Genomic DNA, 22,209 nt, shown 5'->3' on the forward strand with positions numbered 1-22,209 from the left:
TATTTAGATTGCTTTCTCTAACCATTATAGCTGGCTATGGTGCCTTTTCTTTATATGTAGTTGTAATACCTTTAATAAAACATCAGTTTCCTTCAGCACATTTGGTACTTGTTCAACAGAGTAAGAGTTCTTGTCATGAAATTGCCTTTTTAGACCATTTAAAAATCTACTAAATCAGGGTGTCTCTTCTACCAGTCAGGTTTAGGGAGGTGGGTTTTTCTATGACTCACTTTCCCTAGAAGAAAAAGAAATTCCTTCTTATGGAGAACGTACGCTGAACAGCAATGTTCTCTTTTTTCCTTCTACATAGAACAGAACTTTGCGGTGAGTGTTAAGAAGATCTCTCCTGACTCTATCCAAACAGTAACACTTGCAGCACCTACTCAAGTAGCATCTTTACTATCTATCTACAGTGGCAGTGTCATTAACAGAGATACAGACAGGTGTTCATTGTATTATACAAATAAGTAAGTACAAGGTAAGCTGTCTAGCAGATTTCGAGCAACTAAGTCAGCAGTTCACCCTGTGCAGACAATGTTACCATTTTTTCAATCTATGTGAATTAGCAGTCCTGGTCTCACAGAAGCTATTAATATAGCTTGTCTTTACGTGGAAATTCTTAACAACAAACAGGTTCCTTTCTGCTAAAAGTATAATATGACTTTCTGGAATTTCCCAGTACAATATGCAGTGAAGTTACACCTTGTTGTAGCTTGTGCAAAAGCGTTAAAGCACAACTGTCTCTAAGAGCATTCTTGTAGAAAAGCCAAAGGGTGGGGAAGACGGGGTAATTTCCCTCCACTGTCTCAGTCACAGGCTTTAATTACCTGTTCATGTATCACGTGAGAGTCTCTCAAGACTCCCTAAACAGCTTTCAGGTGGTTTTGAAGGCAGGGGTTGGCAAGAATAGGCCCCATTTCAGATTAAATTGCTTGCCTCCCTAGCCGTTTGCATGATCAACGGTTAGCAGTTTTTATGTTAATGTCTGAGTATTAGGGCACACCTTAGGAGCAACTTCACAACGAACTACCTTTGTAAGAAACACATACTGCCATCACAGCAACAGTTCAGGAAACAAAATAAAATTTAGTCTGTTTTGCCATTTGCTAGAGTCTCATGAATTCCACTGTCATCTCAGGAGTAAGATGAGATATCTGGCAGTAACTATGCATGACAAACCTGAATTGATACAGGAAGAAATAGTATCATCCCTCACAGTGCCCTGTTCTCTCATCACCATGCTTCCGTGCCACATTGCAGCAGCTAAACTACACAGGGACCTAACATGAACAAAACTCATCCTTTTCCTTTCACCAAAAGCAGCAAGTAAATAAAAATCAGCTGAACTTGAACAGCTGAACAGCTGTAGCTGTAAACCTAAACAAGCATAGACACATGAATGAACAAATTAGCATATGGAGGAAAGGCAGGACTTGTGTCAGCTTCAGTTGTGTGTAACAACCTACAGTAAAAACATTTTAGGTCTTCATCATTAGGATTTTTTTGTGGTGCTTTTAGAATTACTTTAATTGTAGGAAGAAGCAGTATCATTTAGAAAAATAACTTTATTTTTGCATAGTCAGTGTCAAGTTACTGAAATACATGTTGAGCTTGACAGAAAGCAGAAACCAGCAATTCCATCAAAGACATTTAGACACTACTGCAGTTGTAAGTTTGAGAAACTTGAGTCATTTTGGATCCAAAAGCATGACTTGACTCCTGGTACAGTAAGAAGTATAAAATTAAAAGTCTGACTCTCATTAGGCACAAACTGAATTTTCCCTGAGAAGATGTAATTACAAACTTCATATCACATTATCAAGGGGGTTTAAGAGTATGAAAGCAAGATTTGGCTACAAAATTTAAACACAAGCCCTTAATACTCCATGTGAAGACGAAATTTTCAGGAGGATTAAGAGTTACATGTTACAGAACTACAGCAATCAGATACAAGTTAAACGATGACATCTGGTTTTGGTATATTCCCTTTTGTGTAGTTTTCAGATCAATTCTAATGTTATTTTCCTGAGATCTTTCAGTACTCAGTATGAAGTCTGTGCAGTCCAGCTGCTCTTCCCTCTTCCTGCTCCCCATCTGTTCCTTCCAGCTAGGATTACATTCATGGGAAAAAACTGAGGAATAACCATGAACAACATATATTTTCTAAGCTTAAAACAAATAGTTTAGCCAAAGGAAGTCCATTCATTACACCTTTTAGTTAATAAATAATCCAAATAGTTGGCCTTCTAAAAATTGCTGTGTTTGATTTTCCACCTAAAGGTCCATGTCCCATCTTCACATGAGACATGTCTTGTCTCCCCCTTGTCCAGTCCATGCGGATGGCAGGAAGGGTGTCATTACCACCATACCAACATGGTGAGAGAACCATTATACCCATCATCAGCATCACCACCATCGGTGTTACATGTTAACATACACGGTTGTGTGCTATTTGTACCTATGTTTTGTAATACTACACCATGCAGTATTTCAGTTCTTTTGCACATACAAAGCTTTGTGTCGCAAGTACTCTTCCAAGCATTTCACTGCAAAAGGGTCAACATCAGTATCAAACTTATTAGCAAAGAAGTGGTGGTTTCTTAGCATCCAGTTCAGATCTCCTACCCCAAAAACACAGACAGAGCGAACGTGAACTCCATTGCATGGTGGGTAAGGTGCACCTTTGGATATGTCACCTTCGAAGTACTGCCACTTGACAAACCTGGCCAGTGCATTCATGTCAGAAACATCATACTTGTCACTAGAAGAAACTGCACCTGGGACTTCAGGGATTCTCTGAATTGTTGCCCACAGGTACTCATCTGGGCTGTAAGTATCTTTTGCCCACTCTATGAACTTAAGTATTTTGCTGCTTTTTAATACATGTTCTATAAACCTTCTGCTAACTACAAAATAGGCACTACCAGAAAAAATTGGAGTACTGAGAGGTGGCAGCTGTTTGTCTATGCCTGTGTTCTTTATTTTACCATGAATAATCTCATGGTGTTTTTTCCACCTTACTTCTTTATAAACAGGCATTTTTTCTGTTTCCAAGCTGTTTTCACCTTTAAGGGCTTTTAATTTCTCTACTATTTCCTGGTTGGTCTTTATAGGAAAGTCCATACCACAAAGGTTTATTAGGTATTTCCAGTTTGAACTTTTCCTGTAGAGATCTTTCATGCAGTTAATGTCTGCCTGCACCCTGCTCCATGAAGCATACACAACACTCTCTAACTGGCTGGAAATAAAGACATTCTCAAAACATGAGACTATGCCCTTCACAGCAGCAAAAAAAGACTCTGGAGACTTTTTGTCAACATGAATGCAGTAAAAATTCTGAGGGGCATAGATTGATCTTAGAAGTCTATCAAGCATCTCAATTTTGTGATAAACCACTATTGAGTAAGCAATTGGAAATTCTGCTTCTTCATTGCTGAGAGGTTCCATAATGTACTTCCGAGTCTTGGTGAAAGAGGCACAGTCTGCTGTCATGTTAATATAATCATCTGTTGTTAGTCTAGGGCGTTTCTTAAATGACACCGACAATGTCTCAAGCTTTACTTTTTGAATTTCTTGTATATCCCCCTCTATAATCTTGGTGCAGTTAATATTGCCAATAGGATCTTCTTTTGTCAGCTCCAGATGCTTCCGATTTAAGGAGTCTTGTTTCTGGTTAACTTTCAAAACTGAAATGATTACTAAAATAACAGTTAGACCCAAGAAAAGCCTGAAGCGTGAGTTGTGGCAAAACCGTAATTTCCTCTTCAGCATTTCAAATACCAGGTAGCTCTGCAGGGCTAAAAAACGTGCCCTCCAATCTGTTCATATCAGCTTCAACAACTTCAGAAAAAACACTGTGTGTTTCTCAGGAATTGGGTGAGTTTATCAGGGAGATGGAAGGAAAAATCCTAAAAGACAATGAAATATGACTGTCACCAAAGATTAAAAGGTTTCTTTATAAAATTCATTGTTATTCAGTGACAGTAGAGAGGTTCAGCCAAAAATATTCTGTTGAAATTTGAAATTAATGAATAAAATGAGTTTATTTTTCTAGAAAAAGATTGGGAGAGACAGGTAGTTTTCATGAGACACTATTTCTATAGTAGTAACACCACAAACTGTAGTTCAGTAAGAAAACAGAGCTGATTCAGCTGCACCTAACAAAATCAAATCCAGCGAGTCAAGATAAATTACTGAGAAGCACATACTGGATGTTCATTGATGCTGCAGAGTCTGACAATGTTTTATACTCACTTCCATACTAACATAGATTTCATTATAATTATAACTTACCACTCACTTCCTGGATGCTAGTTACGCTTTATCTTCTCATGGGGAAAGCAGTTCCTGAAGCCTTTCAAGATTTTTGTGTGAGGTGCAGTTGTTCAACATCCTGCAGATGAGCTTAGAAATACGATCAGGAAAGAGCTGATGAGAAGAGGAGAAACAAATCAGTACACCATAGCGCCTCAACTTTCAGAGTTGTGAGAAGAGCTGTGACTGTATTGCTGAAGTTCCTTTTTCAGGTAGAAAGCGATCCTTATGGCCTGTCTCTAAAGCTGTTTTGTGTTAAGTCACTGCAATTGCACCAGTCTAAGAGCACAGCAGTATTGTGTTACCATATTTAAACACACTTCTTTTTATGATTCAGCAATTGCTTTTGTGTGGAAATAGGCTGCAAGGCTGAGCTGCAACAAGATTTATAATACAGCAATCTTGTTTTCATCTTTATATGATTTTATGAATTCACAGGCACTACATAATCTCTGTTAGTCCTGTTTCTCCCTTTTTTTCTGTTTCAGTACTCTGCAAAGGGATCACTGCAGTTATGCAGCTGCTACAGCTATAGCTGTTGAGAAAATTGCATAATAGAACTGGATTACAGAACTACGTGTCTTTTTTTGTAAGTACTACCTCGTGCAGGTAAACTGATGAACAGGATATCCTTAAGCGATTTACATCATCACTTAAATGTTATTTATACTCAAAAATTCATTGTCTAAAAATTCAGTGGGGGTTTTAATTTCAAACCAACCTCTAATTGCAAAAGCCAAGAGAATCTGTAAAGAATGCCTTCCAAAATTTTAATCTTTAAGTTAAAAGGTTAAGGAAATACTGAAGTATTTGAAGTACTTTCATTTTTTACTACTTACAAAGCATTCTGTGCCCCTGAACAACTTCCTGAACAGCTGTAAGAATAACTGCTACCCAAAAAACTGGTAAGAAAATCTGTTTAAGAAGTGTGCACTGTGTCCACTTCTGAGTGTTGCTGTAGGCTGTTCAGTGTAAGATTTTTCTTTCCCCCCCTTCTTTCATTTTAGCTTTTAATTCTCAAACTGTGGCTTTTAGCCTGCTGCTTGTTCAAAACAGGTGCATGTAAGAAACTTGACGCCTGGCATCACAGAGTTTTTTGATAGTCTTGCTGTCACCGGGATGCACTACACGTTGGGTCCATCACTATGTCCGCAGCACTGCAAACTGACTAGGGGAATTGATCCACATGTAGTAGGAGGGGAGGAAGGTGCAGATCACTGCACTGAATGTCTAGCACAGGTCTAAGAACCAGCAGCATTTTAAGGAAGTATGGTAACCAAATATTTTAGAATTCAAGCCACAATCAGGCAGAGACCACAAACTGTTTGTGACTAACAGCATTATATAAAAATCTCAGTTACTGTCAAGTGTACTTTGTTTTCAAAGTTACACCTGTAATTATTTTAACCTGCATTTCTAATTTACCTTAGGGAGGTGGACATTTGTTCCAAGTCTGTTTTAGGTGTACAGTGAAGTCAAATTGAAAGAACTAAAATTCTAACCCTTAAAGTAAGCCAGGTGAACTAGTGTGCAATTATTGCTGAAAGCATAGAGAGGTACCTTTTAAAAATATCAGGTCTCACACTTTGAATTCAATTTTTAAAAAATTAAAAAAGGGAAATTTCACAATTACCACTTTTAGTTTGCAACGTGGCATCACAGCAATATTATTTAGAGCAAGTTTTAGCATGTTTTATTATGCTAAATAAACTTACCACTTGGTTGCTTACTTGATGTCCTGCTAGTTTTGACTAGTAGATCTGATCCAATAAAAAAATAGTATCTATCACAAATTAAATTATTGAAGGAAAGATACTAGCTATGTGATAGTCTCCATAATCTCCATCAAGTATCTATTACCATAGGATGAAGCTTGTGATACTGGTTACCCTAAATTACTGTTTTCTGCCTATCAACTTAGAAATGAGAAATTTTCTGGAACTTAAAATGTACTTCAAGTACACTTACATTTGTGAAGCTTTAGCTGACAGAAGCTGGAATGCTTTCTTTAGGATGACAGCACTACTATTTTATCCTATTCTCATTTTTTATAGGAATACTAGTATTGTGGAGTAACACACACTTCAAGAGGATTGCCAGTCCCTCCCTGATCATTACAATGCAGGGCGACAAAAGTCTTAATCAAAAGCCACTATTGCACTCTTCATCTTCCACGTTTCCAAAGAACAGAGCTTTCTAGTAAGTCTTTCCTGCTCCTGTTTTAGAATAAAATTTAGTTGAAAGCAGGATAAAGAATCTCTTTCACAAAGGCCTTGTATACCCAGCTGGGTGCAATTCCTGTATTGTTTTGAGCTCAGAATAACCAGACCCTGCATTGCCATTACACCAAAATGAGAGATCTGCAAACATTTACATGTTAACATGGCTCTTATCTTTAGATGGAGGTTTTCCTCCAGTCAGAGGAGGAATTTATCCTACAGTCAAATTTGTCCCACTAAGTTAATATTTGTTTATGCTTGCAATTCCTTTTCTAAAAACTCCTAAAACTTGATCATATCCCATTCTTTGCAAAAGCTAACCTGCACAGGATAAGCAAAGATTTGGTACCTTTAATCTAAAAACATAGCCATTTTTTGTTTTATAAAGTTCTATGAGCCCAGAGTACTCATTAGCATAGCTTCAGACTGCATTCAGTAGAGCTTTTAACATCTGATTCTCAAGCTCTGCATAGCTTTAGTGTGCACACTTGATAACGCACTGTCAGAGGCAGCACTTTGCACTGGGAGGGAGGTTTGTGCAGCCACAGATCAGAGTTTACACTGCAGCCTTAGTCTTGCTCTCAAGTGAAGTTCAGCTGCAGAAGTTATGTACTTGACATGCATCCTTCTTATACAACCTCCTCCTCCTTCAGTCACAGCCTGTATTTCCAATGCAGTAGACATTAAGTCATTAAAGGGGGGAAAATATAGGAGCTGCTGGTTTTTGGAGGAGTGTACAAAGATTGAGGTTGGCTGCCCACTTCCCTCTTCCCTGACAGTATTATTCTTCACTGCTGTATACAAACTGTATGTTACGACTAAACACAAAACCAAGATGATTTAAACATGATTTCTACTACAGACTAGTGTTCTCCATTTAAACAGACCTTATGAAAAGAAGAATTACTCTATCTAGTTTAAATCTCCATTTCTGGCACCTCTTCTGTGCCAAAGGGCAAATCCCTTGGATCATCTGCTTCTTAGTTTACTAACCTGTGAAACCAGTACTCTTTACCTAGCAGTTTGGGAAACATCTTGATAAAAGCCATGTTCTGATTTAATTTCTGTTAACCTGTCAAGGTGTCACTTTAAACAGCTGATTTCATTAACAATGCCTTCACCTGGTTACTATATAAACTTGTGTTAACCCTACATGCTAAGTTCTTAATCTGACCCATAGTACTGACTGAAACATGTCAGCACTAAGACTATATGGGTACTTATGCCAAAGGAGCTGAATGGGAATAACCGTCATCAAAGAAAGGCTGTGGCCTCAGACAGGAGGGAGCAGCACCTTCTAAGCCCAGCCCAGCGTGTGAGTTTAGATAAGTTTGGCTTCACCCATCCTTAAAAACAAACAGAAAATCCCACAAGAAACTTAAGTCTTCAGTGAAAAAAAATCAAACAAAATACTTTTACAAGTTTATACAACAGCTCTAAGGGACACCAAAGTTTACGTGGAGGTTTTATAGACAGGCTGGACTGGAGCGGCAGCATGTAATGGTAGTGCTATTAGCCAGGACCATTACATCCCCACCACAGGGCTGGTCTTCAGAAAGAGGATCTCTGCGAGGGCACAGAGCTGGCAGAGTGCTGCCGCACCAGCCCCAGTGAAGGGCACGTGCCTCAGCCCACCAACATGGAAACCAGCCTTTGGCTGCCAGCACAGCAGTTCTCTTCGGCTGCAGTTCCATGGTGCAACTGGTTTAATACTACAGTGCCCTGCTGGTGGAGGCAGAAGCCCTGCTCCCATATCTGCTGGCCGCCCATCAAGCCTGGACAGACACAACAGCAGATACAACCAGCTGGCCTCCTGGGTGGCTCTCTGCTGTCAGCTCTCATGGCTGCTGGCAGGGCCCCAATGGCACTAATGGGCCCTGACAGCTCCAGCTGGCCCCCTCCAAGCTCCCCCACCGCCCCATTTCAGCCTCCCAGGGCTGCCAGCCCCTGCCCCTGCCATAGCAGGGCCAGTCTCCAGTCCCCACAGCCTGGCCGTAGGCCCTGACAAGCTGTGCCCAAGTCCCAGCTCAGCCTCGGCACGTCCCCATCCCCAGGGAGGTGCCTGCTGTCAGGGCTGCCCCCATGCCCCTTAGCTGCCCCGCTCCTGGCTGCGGTGGTGGGACAGGCCTGGCTGCCGCCCCTGCCCTGACGGAGCCACCATGGGGAGCCACCAGCCCTGCGGCATCCTGCAAATCTCTGCTCACCACGCCACAGCCCAGCCAATGCTGACACCAAGTTTTAGGCTCTTGTGTGGGCTGATACGGCTGAAAGTGAGAGAGGCATCTTTCCCTAAACGAGGTTAAAAGCAACAGCAGGCAGCCTCTCACCAGCGTCAGGCTAGGGTGGCACCACTCCCCAGGGCTGTCCATTTGCCTGAGTCACAGTGTCAGTATTGGGCAAACAGGATCCCCAGTTCTCAGGCATCACAGGTCGTCCCCCATGCCAGCTCACACAAAATGCATTGCCCCCCTCTGTCCTGTCTGAAGCAGTTTAGAGAGCTGAGTAAAACCGTAAACGAAGTAGATGATTTTTGTATTTAAGCAATTACCATACATTTTTATACTAAGTATATTTTCTTCCCTTGGAAAAAGCAGCTAGGGCTTGCTGCTGAAACGGTACGCAGACACATCTCATGAGGAGATGAAAATCATTAGGGTCTGGTAGCACAGAAAAAAAAAAATCATGTGTCTTTTGATTTTGGCACTTCAGCCTTTTCTTACACCAATGGAAAAACTCTTGAGGCAAGACGTCAAACACCAATTCAGCATCCAAAAGGAAGCACTGTAGCCTCCAATATGTACCACAGACCAGTATCAGCACCAGAAATTCAGAAGGGGGAGGTCTGGGGTACTCCAGCAGCCTGTTAAATCCTATGAAAGACTGACAGAAAGGCAGGAAAGAACTTAAGAGTTAGGTAGCATCACGAAAGCAGTCAGGAGGTCAAAAGCAGTCATAACAAGAGTAGGGAAGATCTGAAAGGTCTTGCGGGCTTAGCTGCAACTTTCTGGTGTCACGTCTCTCTCAGCCTTGCGGGCTGCTGAACTAACATGCACCCAACTTCCCTTCATTTTCCTCCCGTTCCGCTTCCTCTAACAAATACCAGAGAAAGTAGACGGTCATGTTTGCTCTCATAGTTGCTTTGATGACTTTTGGCATATAGCTACTGTGGAGAGGACCTAGCAACATGAACATTACACTGGGGTCTATTATATGCCCATAGACACATTAGCTTTTAAAGAAAGCTTTAAAACAGATATTTGAAAACTTCCTGGCACCTGCACTAATATCCTACATCCATTCATGACAACCTGAGATTTTTGTTTTTACAGAAATGTATCCAAGAAAAGCCAAGTGGAAAATGTAGTGCTGAGTACACCCACCTCAGAAATGGTAGTTGGGATGGGCCAGGAGACAAGTAATAGTTTTGATGGGTGGGGAGTGAGAGTCAGAACTGACTTATTTTTCCCTTTTCTTGCCTCAGAGGGAGGGAAAATCTAAGGAAATGTCCTTGTTTCAGCTGGGATGGAGTTAATCATCTTCTTAGGAGCTAGCAGGGTGCTGTGTTTTGGCTTTCATGTGAGACTTCTCAGTTCCTCAGGCCTTATTAGTGAGAAGGCTGGAGGGGCACAAGGAATTGTGAGGAGACACAGCCAGGACGGCTGACCTGAACTAGCCGAAGCAGTATTCCATACCATGGGGCGTCATGCCTGGTATATGTACCTAGGGGGTTGGCTGGGGCAGGTGGATCATTGCTCAGGGACTGGCCGGGCATCTGTTGGTGGGTGGTGAGCAGCTGTGTTGTGCACCACTTGTTCCTTTCCCTCTGGATTTTACTCTTCCCCTTCCCCTTTTCATTGTAACTGTTATTGTCAGCATTGTTACTGTTGTTCTTTTACTTCTATTCTATTTCAATGATTAAATTGTTCTTATCTCAAGCCTTGAGTTTTACCTTCCTTTCCAACTCTCCTCCCCATCCCCCTGGGTAAGGGGGGAGTGAGCGAGCGGCTGCGTGATACTTAATTACCAACCGGGGTTAAACCACAACAGAAAACTTCAGCTACCCCTGAGAACTGTAAGTAAGCAGGTGTTGACCAGATCTTCGCTATTCTATCTTCCCATTAACAAATTCTACCCAAGATAGAAAGCTTTTCCCCAACGCTTTAGGAGGCCCTCCACTGAGGATGGATTTGCTGGAAAGTCCTTGAGTTTTACCAGGGCATATCCACGATGCTTCAAAGTATACATGTCCTGCAAGCATTTATTACAATAAACCTGTTTCCATTCACGTTCAGTTATGCAGAACGTTTGTTCTGATGAGGACTTATTTTTAAAGCCCTAAGCAGCTTGCATAAACACACACATGCATAAGCACAAAGACAGACTGCACAGATGCAGGGTTATCTGCAGAAATTTGCCAGACATAGAACAAAGTCGTATTTACTCAGCATTTCCATGATACCAAGCAGCACAATATTGAAAGTAGATACGCCTGTAACTGAATGAAAGTACTCATGTTTGTGCCATTAGGTAAGTCTTCAGTCTTGCTGAAAATAAGAATTGGTCATAAGCCGAGTATTTGGGTTACCATTAGACTTTACAGGACTAAGACCTTAATTCTGAAAGTCAGACAGAGGCAGCGGCAGGGTTCCACATGGGTGCAGTAGTCTACTCATTGACAAGTCTGCAAGAGCAGGGCTCTTCCTTCACAGCTGCTAAAAACCCCAATAAAATAAAAAAGGTATTTCCTTTTTAGAGGAAAAAATAACATATTTCTAGTGCCTTGTTAGCTTAGAAGGCAGGTTTAAACAAAACTCCACAAACAGCTAGTACTGCTACACCTACCACTGCATAGAGATTAAACAGTGACAGCAGCTAAAAGTAGACAGCTGTTTTTCAAGGGGGGGGGGGGGGGGGGGGGGGGGGGGGGGGAGCTGGGGAAGATTGAAAATAAATTCAAAGCTGTGGGTCATTTGGAGATCTTACGTTCCAGTGTCAGGAACCTGACATACTAAAATCTTTCTCTTTTAAAAAAACAAGTAACACCCATACGAGCACACACTCAGTGTGTAAAATAGCATTGTAAAACTGTAAATTTTAGTAGCCTTTCCAGTACCCTCTTGTACTACTGGATCAAGTAAATCTTCCTTTGAACAGTTCAAAGCCTGACTGCCATTTGCGTTCATGTCTGGCCTTAGAGCTCCCACAGGCAGAGCTGTAACAGTAAGAGATTTCAACTAAGGAGAGTAAAGCTGTTACAGCAAAGTCATTCAGTGACCAGTTCCTAACTTGAGAAGACCGTGACTTTTAGTACTGAAGAAAAGATACGCTTTATTTCTAGGTAACTAACACTGAAACTACACTCACAAATCCCAAAACAAGAAAACCACAAAATCTTTAAAGTTGTCCCATTTAACACCCAGTACAACTGCCCGGTGTTCATGAAGGTAATTTGCACACATTGGCTACTTCAAAGTAAAATGCCTATCTATTTTTTTCACATTATTCCAAAGTAGGAACTATAATTTCACCAGGGACAGAGCAGCTGCTGTACTCCTCGCGCCCACCTTCAGAATTTTGCTAATTGCTACCTTGTGACAATGCTGTATTTCAGAATGGGACACGCTGGCAGACTGTTTCAGGAAAGGTAGTATCTATGAAACCACAACTAAATCTCATGTGGATCATCACATTCCTGAGTACTTGGATCCCTCTTCAAGCACAATGTTTAAAATATTATTCTAAGGAGACTATCTTTAGCTCTATGCAGATGCCAGTGTTTTAAACCCATGCCTACAGTTACAGTTCATCAGTGAGCTGAATGACAACTACTACCAGCAGCAATAATCTCTGAAAAGAACAGGTATCTCTTAACAGTTACAGGACTAACAAGGATCACCATCATGCTTAAGTGCATAGATTTAACTCTATTGTGCAAGTCAATAAAACAATACTACTTTTAATCTACAGTTTAAGAGGCACTATATGATTTTTGGGTTTTTTTTTTTCCACTGTTCATTTCAGGCAAGATGAGTTTAATCTGACCTGCAAGACAAGACATAAGAATACAGTTCAAAAATATTCCTTTTTATTGTCTAGGAATAGACAAGAAACCTACCCAGAAAGTAGGTTCTGCTGCAAAATACACAAAACCACAAACATACCTCCCCACCCCCCACCCTACATTATAGTTTACAGTGCTGTATATATAACATCAGCAATAGGCAACTTTCATGGTCATTGCAGAAATTTTATACTGGGTGAGAGCTATCACCTCTTACTCCGTTCCTTACAGGACTTTTCAGTAGGAAAACAGCCTAATCCTTCCACCCTTGAGAAAGATCAACAAAGGAAGGCTTTTAAATCTAATAGGGAACAGTACGTATGACTAGGATGGGAGAATCAACACACAGGAAGATTTGGTAACAGTTATCAAACACAAAGTTTTTGTTATGATTTAGATGTTCTCCTCTGCTGGGTGCAAAGAGCTTTCTGAGATAACCTATCACAGTTTACTAAGATGTGATGAGGTTTCTGTTCATTAAGCCTCTCTACTAACACCACAATTATCCTGTGTATAACAACTCTTCACAGTACAAGAGGTGGTTTACCTGCAGCTATAAAGTAAACCTAATAGCACAAGTTATTTTGGTTGTACTAGTTGGACGTGCTACTTTCGTTTTTTCACCTTTCCCAAGACAGAATTCTACGTTGATAAGTGTTTTCAAGTTTCAGTAGCTTATGAAACAAGGTAAGTGGAGAACTTCTGGATTATATTGGAATACAAAGGAAAACCAGGAGGAGATTATTAGAGAAGAAATAAAACTTTTCACAAGACTAGTGCGTTTTCCATTGTAACAACAAATGTGGAGAGCAGGATTTTGCTCAGCAAATCACCATATTCTGCACAGCAGACTGTAAATCTTCAGCTTGCCTATTCCCTAGTGCATTTTGCTTAAATTAGAAAAAAAGAGAACAGACTTGGAAAAGGTATTCATCGGATTTTTTAAGCAACTTTGGGCTCTTCTGGCTTCAGGAAAGAAGTACTACCCCAGATAATTCAGATTCATAGGAAAGAGATGATGCTGGTAGGTAATGTTTTCTATAGGCAGAATGAAGAATGACTGAAAAGGGAAAACAGTAGTATACATTTGTATACATCTACTTTCAAAAGCTTCAACGTGAGCTACAAATACTGCATTATTTTTCACAAGCATTTTCAAGCTGAAGTCTATAGACTGAAATGCTAGATTTGTCCCCTCTTACTACCATTTCTGACTGTCATTCTTAACAGCTCTGAGGTCACCTACCTCATATTCCATTAAAAAAGAAATTTAAAATTGTAGACTCCAAAACAGCAATTCCCTCCTGCTGCCACTCCTCCTCCTTCTCACAAAGAAACCTACTTTTCTGAGCAACACTGAAAGAAGGCAAAGTGCCAGAGCACAACTGAGCCTCCTGTAAGGCTTCTGAGTCCTCCCATCCAACTTGGGTCACAGGAAACTATTTACAACTTTCTAAACAGCTTTGCTGTTCTGAAAAAAAAGGTTTCTTCAAGGTTTTCCTAGTTCTAACAAGTTTGACAGAGACAGAGAGAAGGGCAAGGGGGAGAAAGAGGCCACATCGCAGGACTGCAGCACCTCAGGAGGATCGCATGCCCCCTGAACACTGTGCTCGCTAACAGATTTCACATCAACCCAGTACTGCTGAGGCCAATAGCTCTGCACGCACTGCTGCTGGAAAAGGCAAAGGAAGAAAGGGAAGACAGATTGAAAGGGAGAAAAGGAAAAAGAAGAGGGAGAAAGGGGAGAAGGAAAGAAAGGGATGACAAAGAAATGGGAGATGTGAAGAGAGGAAAGGTGAGGTGAGGAGAGGAGAGGCAAAAACAAAGGGGAAGAGAGGGGAAGAGAGGGGAAGAGAGGGGAAGAGAGGGGAAGAGAGGGGAAGAGAGGGGAAGAGAGGGGAAGAGAGGGGAAGAGAGGGGAAGAGAGGGGAAGAGAGGGGAAGAGAGGGGAAGAGAGGGGAAGAGAGGGGAAGAGAGGGGAAGAGAGGGGAAGAGAGGGGAAGAGAGGGGAAGAGAGGGGAAGAGAGGGGAAGAGAGGGGAAGAGAGGGGAAGAGAGGGGAAGAGAGGGGAAGAGAGGGGAAGAGAGGGGAAGAGAGGGGAAGAGAGGGGAAGAGAGGGGAAGAGAGGGGAAGAGAGGGGAAGAGAGGGGAAGAGAGGGGAAGAGAGGGGAAGAGAGGGGAAGAGAGGGGAAGAGAGGGGAAGAGAGGGGAAGAGAGGGGAAGAGAGGGGAAGAGAGGGGAAGAGAGGGGAAGAGAGGGGAAGAGAGGGGAAGAGAGGGGAAGAGAGGGGAAGAGAGGGGAAGAGAGGGGAAGAGAGGGGAAGAGAGGGGAAGAGAGGGGAAGAGAGGGGAAGAGAGGGGAAGAGAGGGGAAGAGAGGGGAAGAGAGGGGAAGAGAGGGGAAGAGAGGGGAAGAGAGGGGAAGAGAGGGGAAGAGAGGGGAAGAGAGGGGAAGAGAGGGGAAGAGAGGGGAAGAGAGGGGAAGAGAGGGGAAGAGAGGGGAAGAGAGGGGAAGAGAGGGGAAGAGAGGGGAAGAGAGGGGAAGAGAGGGGAAGAGAGGGGAAGAGAGGGGAAGAGAGGGGAAGAGAGGGGAAGAGAGGGGAAGAGAGGGGAAGAGAGGGGAAGAGAGGGGAAGAGAGGGGAAGAGAGGGGAAGAGAGGGGAAGAGAGGGGAAGAGAGGGGAAGAGAGGGGAAGAGAGGGGAAGAGAGGGGAAGAGAGGGGAAGAGAGGGGAAGAGAGGGGAAGAGAGGGGAAGAGAGGGGAAGAGAGGGGAAGAGAGGGGAAGAGAGGGGAAGAGAGGGGAAGAGAGGGGAAGAGAGGGGAAGAGAGGGGAAGAGAGGGGAAGAGAGGGGAAGAGAGGGGAAGAGAGGGGAAGAGAGGGGAAGAGAGGGGAAGAGAGGGGAAGAGAGGGGAAGAGAGGGGAAGAGAGGGGAAGAGAGGGGAAGAGAGGGGAAGAGAGGGGAAGAGAGGGGAAGAGAGGGGAAGAGAGGGGAAGAGAGGGGAAGAGAGGGGAAGAGAGGGGAAGAGAGGGGAAGAGAGGGGAAGAGAGGGGAAGAGAGGGGAAGAGAGGGGAAGAGAGGGGAAGAGAGGGGAAGAGAGGGGAAGAGAGGGGAAGAGAGGGGAAGAGAGGGGAAGAGAGGGGAAGAGAGGGGAAGAGAGGGGAAGAGAGGGGAAGAGAGGGGAAGAGAGGGGAAGAGAGGGGAAGAGAGGGGAAGAGAGGGGAAGAGAGGGGAAGAGAGGGGAAGAGAGGGGAAGAGAGGGGAAGAGAGGGGAAGAGAGGGGAAGAGAGGGGAAGAGAGGGGAAGAGAGGGGAAGAGAGGGGAAGAGAGGGGAAGAGAGGGGAAGAGAGGGGAAGAGAGGGGAAGAGAGGGGAAGAGAGGGGAAGAGAGGGGAAGAGAGGGGAAGAGAGGGGAAGAGAGGGGAAGAGAGGGGAAGAGAGGGGAAGAGAGGGGAAGAGAGGGGAAGAGAGGGGAAGAGAGGGGAAGAGAGGGGAAGAGAGGGGAAGAGAGGGGAAGAGAGGGGAAGAGAGGGGAAGAGAGGGGAAGAGAGGGGAAGAGAGGGGAAGAGAGGGGAAGAGAGGGGAAGAGAGGGGAAGAGAGGGGAAGAGAGGGGAAGAGAGGGGAAGAGAGGGGAAGAGAGGGGAAGAGAGGGGAAGAGAGGGGAAGAGAGGGGAAGAGAGGGGAAGAGAGGGGAAGAGAGGGGAAGAGAGGGGAAGAGAGGGGAAGAGAGGGGAAGAGAGGGGAAGAGAGGGGAAGAGAGGGGAAGAGAGGGGAAGAGAGGGGAAGAGAGGGGAAGAGAGGGGAAGAGAGGGGAAGAGAGGGGAAGAGAGGGGAAGAGAGGGGAAGAGAGGGGAAGAGAGGGGAAGAGAGGGGAAGAGAGGGGAAGAGAGGGGAAGAGAGGGGAAGAGAGGGGAAGAGAGGGGAAGAGAGGGGAAGAGAGGGGAAGAGAGGGGGAAAAAAGAAGATAAAAGAAGGGAGTTAAAAAAGGGGGAAAGGGAGGTAAGGAAAGAAAGGAAAAAGAAAGAAAAAAGAAGACAGAAAGGAAGAAAGAAGGAAAAGAGAGGAAAAGAGAGAAAAAAGAGAAAGGGGGGAAGGTAGAAGGAAAAAAAGAAGGAAAAAGAGAAGGAAGGGCAAGAAGAGAGAAGGGAAACAGAGGGAAAAGTAGAAGGGAAAAGAGAAAGACTGAAAAAAGAGAAAGGAAAAAAGAAAGAAAAAAGAGAGAAACAAAGAAAGAAGGAAGGAAAAGGAAAGTAGGAAAGAAAAGGGAAGAAAGGGAAAGAGAAGGAAAGAAGGAAAGGAAGAAAAGAAAAGAAAGAAAAAAAGGGGGGGGGGGGCGTCACAGAAAGAATCGTGGTGGGAAGAAGAAAGACAGCAGAAGAAGAAATGAAAGAAGGGCAGAAAAAGAGGTCGGAAGTAAAGCACAGCAGAAGGAAGAGAAGGAGAGCGGCGCAGCAGCTGCGTCCCCCCACCCTCCGGTGCAGCACCTGCCCAGCGATCCCGCGGCTCCCGGGGGCGCGCCGCGCGGTCACGGAGGGGCCCGGGAGCCGGGATGCTCACGGCCCGGCCCGGCCCGCCCGCAGCACCCACCTGCGAGGCCGCGGCCGCTCTCGCCCGGCCCGGCGCGGCGTTTCGCGGCGCGGCGAGCGGGCGCCCCGGGGCAGGCAGGGCGCCTCGGCAGCGCGGGGCCGCACGTCCCACCCTGCGCGGCCCGGCCCCACCCACCCACGCACCCACCGGCCCGGCCTCGCCCCACCCGTCGGTGCGCGGCGCCTGGCGCCGTCTCGCCGCTGCCCCTTCTCACCGCCCCCTCCCCCGCTCCGACGGTGCTGAGCTGCCGCCGGCCGCCTTCGCAACTGCTCTTGTTCAGCCTCTTTTTTCCCCCTTGTCTTAAAAGGCTCCCCCGGCGGCGCCGGTAACGCTGAAACCCGCGTAGGACGGGGCGGGGGCCGCTCCTGCGCGGCTGACGGCGGCGCGGGGCTCTCTCCGCGTTCCCAGCCCCCGGACGGCGCGGCCCGCCCGGAGCAGGCAGCAGCCGCAGGGCACAGCGCAACACGCCCCGCAGCTCGACCCGGGCGCCCACCCCGGGGCCGAGGGGAAGGCACCGCGACGGGGCCGGCTCGGCTGCGGCAGCCGCGCCTCTGCGGGCGGGGAGCGGTGTGGATGTGCAGCGCCGCCTGCGCGCCGGCCGGGCTGCCCCGCCACCGCCTTCTGCGGGCAGATGTGTTCGAAATGGTCAGCGGGTGGAAAAATCGAGAGGCGGAAGAGGAGGGGGTGGGAGTGGGAAGGGAGCAGACCTGGCTGGGAAGCCGGGTACGAAACTTGCAGCGGTGAAAAGCAAAGCGTGTCCAGAGACTGAGGAAGACTGTGTTGCCCGCTTTGTGCCAAATGTCCGCCCGAAAACAAACATACTCGACAGGGTTTGGAGAGCTGTGGAACGTGAAGGTGGAGCTTAGGGGCTGGCACTTACAAAACAGAAAATTAAATTTCAAGGAGATAGGAAGTTCAAAGAAAGTATCTTCCTCATTCAAACAATCCCCAAGCGCTGCAGCCTGCAGCAGCTTGAACAGTGCTTGCAGCATTCCCCAAGGACCCCTGCACAACAGCATTATCAGGAGTTCAGTGCGATTATGGCAGATCGAGGCTCGCCTAAAGGACCTTCCTGTCCTGTCCCCATCCCAGCTGTGAGCCCCCATTGGAGGTTTATGCATCTGCACGGTAAGGGGGATCAAGGGGGCTGAAAGCTAACAAGAAAATGAAATGTGGTTCCAAGGCTGTCACTAGGAGACGCTGCCCGGAGAAGGGGGAACTGCCTCTACATGTGACCACTTAGATAAGACAGGTTAGTTTGGGAATGGACTGCGAGACCTCCAATCTGCATTGTTACATTTTCAAGAAAATATCCATTATACATGTATCTTCCAGGTAGAGAAGTAGAGCATAACTACATTCTAGCTTGCACTCATCCCTTTTTCCTGACACGTGGGGGGGGGGGAAAAAAGGGGTCTTTCTAGCATGTCTGTTATTTATGGGGCTGAACTTGTGGTGGAGCACCATACTAAATGGCCTTTCCTCTGCAAACCCAGTAGAGGTTGGTAACAGAAATTTCCAACAGGAGTGAGAAGTTCGGAGGGAGAGGGCAAGATTTCTTACTTGTTTTGCCCGTGGAGAGTAATCATTTATCGTGAGAGCTGATGACTGTATCTTGTTGGTCTTGCATGTAAATTAGAACAGCAAGTGACAGGTAGTGTGAATTTAAGTATTTGTAAAGCATTGCAGTAAAGAAGTAGTAATAGTAGAGCTGAACACCAAGTATTCTTAAGAGTGACTTGGGTAAGCTTTGGGGGCACATGTTTTCTTTCTTTGTTTTTCGTTCCCCTTGCCTTCGTTACACACACAACTGCATATGCAAAGAAGTGTGTTGGATCAAAATAAGCAAAGCACCAGAATTCATGTATAATGCTGCAGTAACAGAAAGTGCCCTCTAACAATTACTTCCTGCAGGAGAAAAAGAAAAGAAAAAGCCTGAAAGTCATTACTGAAACTTGTTATTTCAGGTAGAGAGCCGAAGTCCGGTGTTCCCTAACTTCTGCACAGGTATAAAGTGGAGTTCTTCGTAGACTGGCATGATTAGAGAGGTTGTGATCCTTGGCCAACCGTGCTGGCAAAGACTCTTCATTTGTTTGTTGCAGCTTTGTGACATTTCAAGGACTGTGTTTCACTTATCGTTCCTCTCATGGATAGTTTTTGTCACCTGATCCAGAATGAAAATAGATGAAGTGGATTTGCACCTGGGTTTCGGTCTTCTAACTTTGAGGATGGAATATGAAGATGACAGGGTCCACAAGCTGGTCTTCCTGCTGTGTGATAGACCAGTGAGAGATGTCACTGTATGCCAAATGTGAAACAAAATAATAAAATAAAAAAGAGATACCATTCACAATTTTGGAAGTACTCATGTACTATTATAAAATATATATTATAAAATATATATTATAAAATATATATTATAAAATACATAATTGATTTTCTTGGAAATCTTGACTGGTTTGCATGAAATCAATTTGTACATGAATATTTGACAGCTGTGGTAAGACCAACAATCCAGTGAGAACAAGGCATACAAACATCATAATTGAGAAAGTTTAAAAGAACAGTTTTCTGTGCATGGCTAAACTTACATATTTATGGTGCAGGAGAACACAACTTAAATGTATTTCCACTAGGAGGACATCTGTCTCATAGGTAAGCTTGCTCTAAATTTATATTATTATCTCATTTGTCATTTGACAGCTGCCTCAAGGCTTTTAAGCCTTTTTTGGAAAACCTAAAGAATATAGAACATTTTTTTTTACCCTGTCAAAAGTTTGCACTGCAAAGATTTTTTTCAAACCTAATGCTTGTATCTTCTCAATTTTACCAGTTTTAAGGAAGTAAAAGTTTCTTTTTTCTGAAAAGCAAGACAGTGGTCTAGCATCTTGTAATGTTAATACCTTCTCTGCTGACCTTTTCAAAAGACCGCTTGGCTGAGGTTTTGTGTGTAATAAGCGTAACCTCAATATCTGTTTCTTGTGATAGTTTAGACCTAACATTAGGAAGATGCTGGATCCTAATATCTGACCTCAACCTTAGGTAAACAGAGGATCCTAACCCCATTTTTTAATCCTGCTACGCCTTGAAGGTTTCTTAATAGAGAGGCTCTGCCTTTGCTACATTAGCCTTCTCTAAGGAAGGAGTTGCTACAATGTAGAAATTTGTATCTTCTGTAATCTTTTCTGTAAGCATTCCTAGTAAGATTTCCCTTTGTTGTTGTCACGGTTTAGACTCAGCTGCTAACTAAGCACCACACAGCCGCTGGCTCAGTCCCTCCTCACCCAGAGGGATGGGGAAGAGAATTGGAAAGGAATGCAAAAATCAGGGTTTGAGATAAGAACAATTTAATAAGTAAAGGAAAAGCTGTGCAACAAGCAAAGCAAAGCAAGGAATTCATTCACCACTTCCCATGGGCAGGCAGGTGTTCGGCCATCCCCAGGACAGCAGGCCCCATCATGTGTTAACAGTTACTTGGGAAGACAAACAGCATAATGCTGGATGTCCCCCACTTCCCTCTTCTTCCCCCAGCTTATATAGTCAGGATGATGTCATAAGGTATACAGTATCACTTCAGCCCGTTTGGGTCACCTGTCCTGGCTGTGTCCCCTCCCAATGTCCTGTGCCCCTCCAGCCCTCATGCTGGCAAGGCCTGAGAAACTGAAAAGTCCTTGCCTCAATATAAACATTAACGAGCAACAACCAAAATGATCCATGTGCCATCAACATTGGTCTCACACCCAATCCAAAACACAGCACTGCACCAGCTACTAAGAAGAAAATTAACTCTATTCCAGGTGAAACCAGGAAAGTTGAAATGTTTATGAGACTTAACATTCTTGCCTGGATTCCCCACACTGCTTGCTCAGTGCCTGAGTAGGCAAAAAAACAAAAACCAAAACCAAAAAAAAATCTGATCTTCAATTTGCAGATGAACTCTTAAAAGCTGAGTCTCAGCATAAGTCAGAAGGCAGGTGCTGGAAATTCACTGTGTCAAAAAAAAAAATATATTAAAAAAATCTGAAGATGGTGGTCACAGCTGCCAAAACCACTTTAGCACCAAGTATTGTCTGACAAAGGAAGACACCCCATCCCCTTTAAGAAAATACATGTGAAGCACATTGTAGCACACTCCTCTTTGGAACAAAGTGCCTTCCGATATGGATGAGTATTCATTTGTAGGGATGAACATCATTCATGCCTAAAGTTGTTAAGGGAAGCTCATGTTTTCTTCCTCAGAATATGTGTCATACATATTAGAAATACTCTTTCATTTTACCTATTGTGTGTTTACACAAAATTGTTACACTTTCTGAGAAACACATTTTTCAGGTAAGTTTAAGGTAAGTTTAATGTGAATAAACTGTGTCAGTACTGCATGATCAAGGCCACCCTGGGACAAACTCTTCCAAGACATTGCCTGGCAGTTAGTACTAATTACAGAATCAAAACCAGAGTGGAATGCATTGCTGCCTTGAGTTGCCAAAATTGACTGTAAAACACATACTAGGTAAATTAGGGGTCTCTCCATTGTACCACTGTGGTCAGTTTGACCTTGGCTTGCTGCCAGATGCCTACCCAGCTGCTCCCTTACTCTACCTCCTAAACAGGATGGGGGAGAAAATAAGATGGAAAAAGGTTGGAATAAAGACAGGGAGATTGCTTACCAATTATTATCGAAACAGACTCAACCTGGGAAAGATTACTTTAGTTTACTACCAATTAAAAATAGAGTAAAATGATGGGAAACAAAGACAAAATTAAACCTGCTCTCTATAAAAAATAAATCTCCTAGCCCCGCTGGCTTTTTCCTAGGCTAGGCTGAGCTTCACTGCTTTGTTTCTGACTCCTCTACCTCCTCCCGCCACAAGCACTGAGCAGAGATGAGGAATGGGCGTTGTTATTGGTCTATAACTGCTCCTCTCTGCCATTCCTTCCTCCTCATGCTGTTCCCCTGCTCCGGCATGAGTCTTTGCATGGGATACGGTCTTTCACAAACTGCTCCAGTGTGGGTCCTTTCCACAGGGTTCA

General features: G+C 44.3%; 1 protein-coding gene across 4 annotated transcripts; it reads right to left on the reverse strand.

The window, feature by feature from the left end:
- Positions 1–1,547: 1,547 nt before the first annotated feature.
- Positions 1,548–17,771, reverse strand: GCNT1 (glucosaminyl (N-acetyl) transferase 1). Of its 4 annotated transcripts, none has more exons than XM_040580423.1 (3): positions 17,393–17,771; positions 4,294–4,404; positions 1,548–3,908 (listed from the first exon to the last, which is right to left on the reverse strand). In XM_040580423.1, the coding sequence occupies exon 3, from the start codon at positions 3,769–3,771 to the stop codon at positions 2,491–2,493; it is 1,281 nt and encodes a 426-aa protein (XP_040436357.1). In that variant the 5' UTR covers positions 3,772–3,908; positions 4,294–4,404; positions 17,393–17,771; the 3' UTR covers positions 1,548–2,490. The 4 variants fall into 4 exon arrangements, with proteins under 4 accessions (XP_040436357.1, XP_040436356.1, XP_040436355.1 ...); XM_040580422.1 differs by lacking the exon at positions 17,393–17,771 and adding an exon at positions 17,179–17,244; XM_040580421.1 differs by lacking the exon at positions 17,393–17,771 and adding an exon at positions 17,179–17,244 and having other exon boundaries at positions 4,294–4,428.
- Positions 17,772–22,209: the final 4,438 nt, after the last annotated feature.

This window comes from Falco naumanni, chromosome Z (genome assembly GCF_017639655.2).
Source record: "Falco naumanni isolate bFalNau1 chromosome Z, bFalNau1.pat, whole genome shotgun sequence".
Taxonomy (NCBI): domain Eukaryota; kingdom Metazoa; phylum Chordata; class Aves; order Falconiformes; family Falconidae; genus Falco; species Falco naumanni.

Coding starts and splice junctions, on each gene's coding strand:
- GCNT1 (XM_040580423.1), bottom strand. CDS start 3,771: ATGCTGAAGAGGAAATTACGGTTTTGCCACAACTCACGCTTCAGGCTT.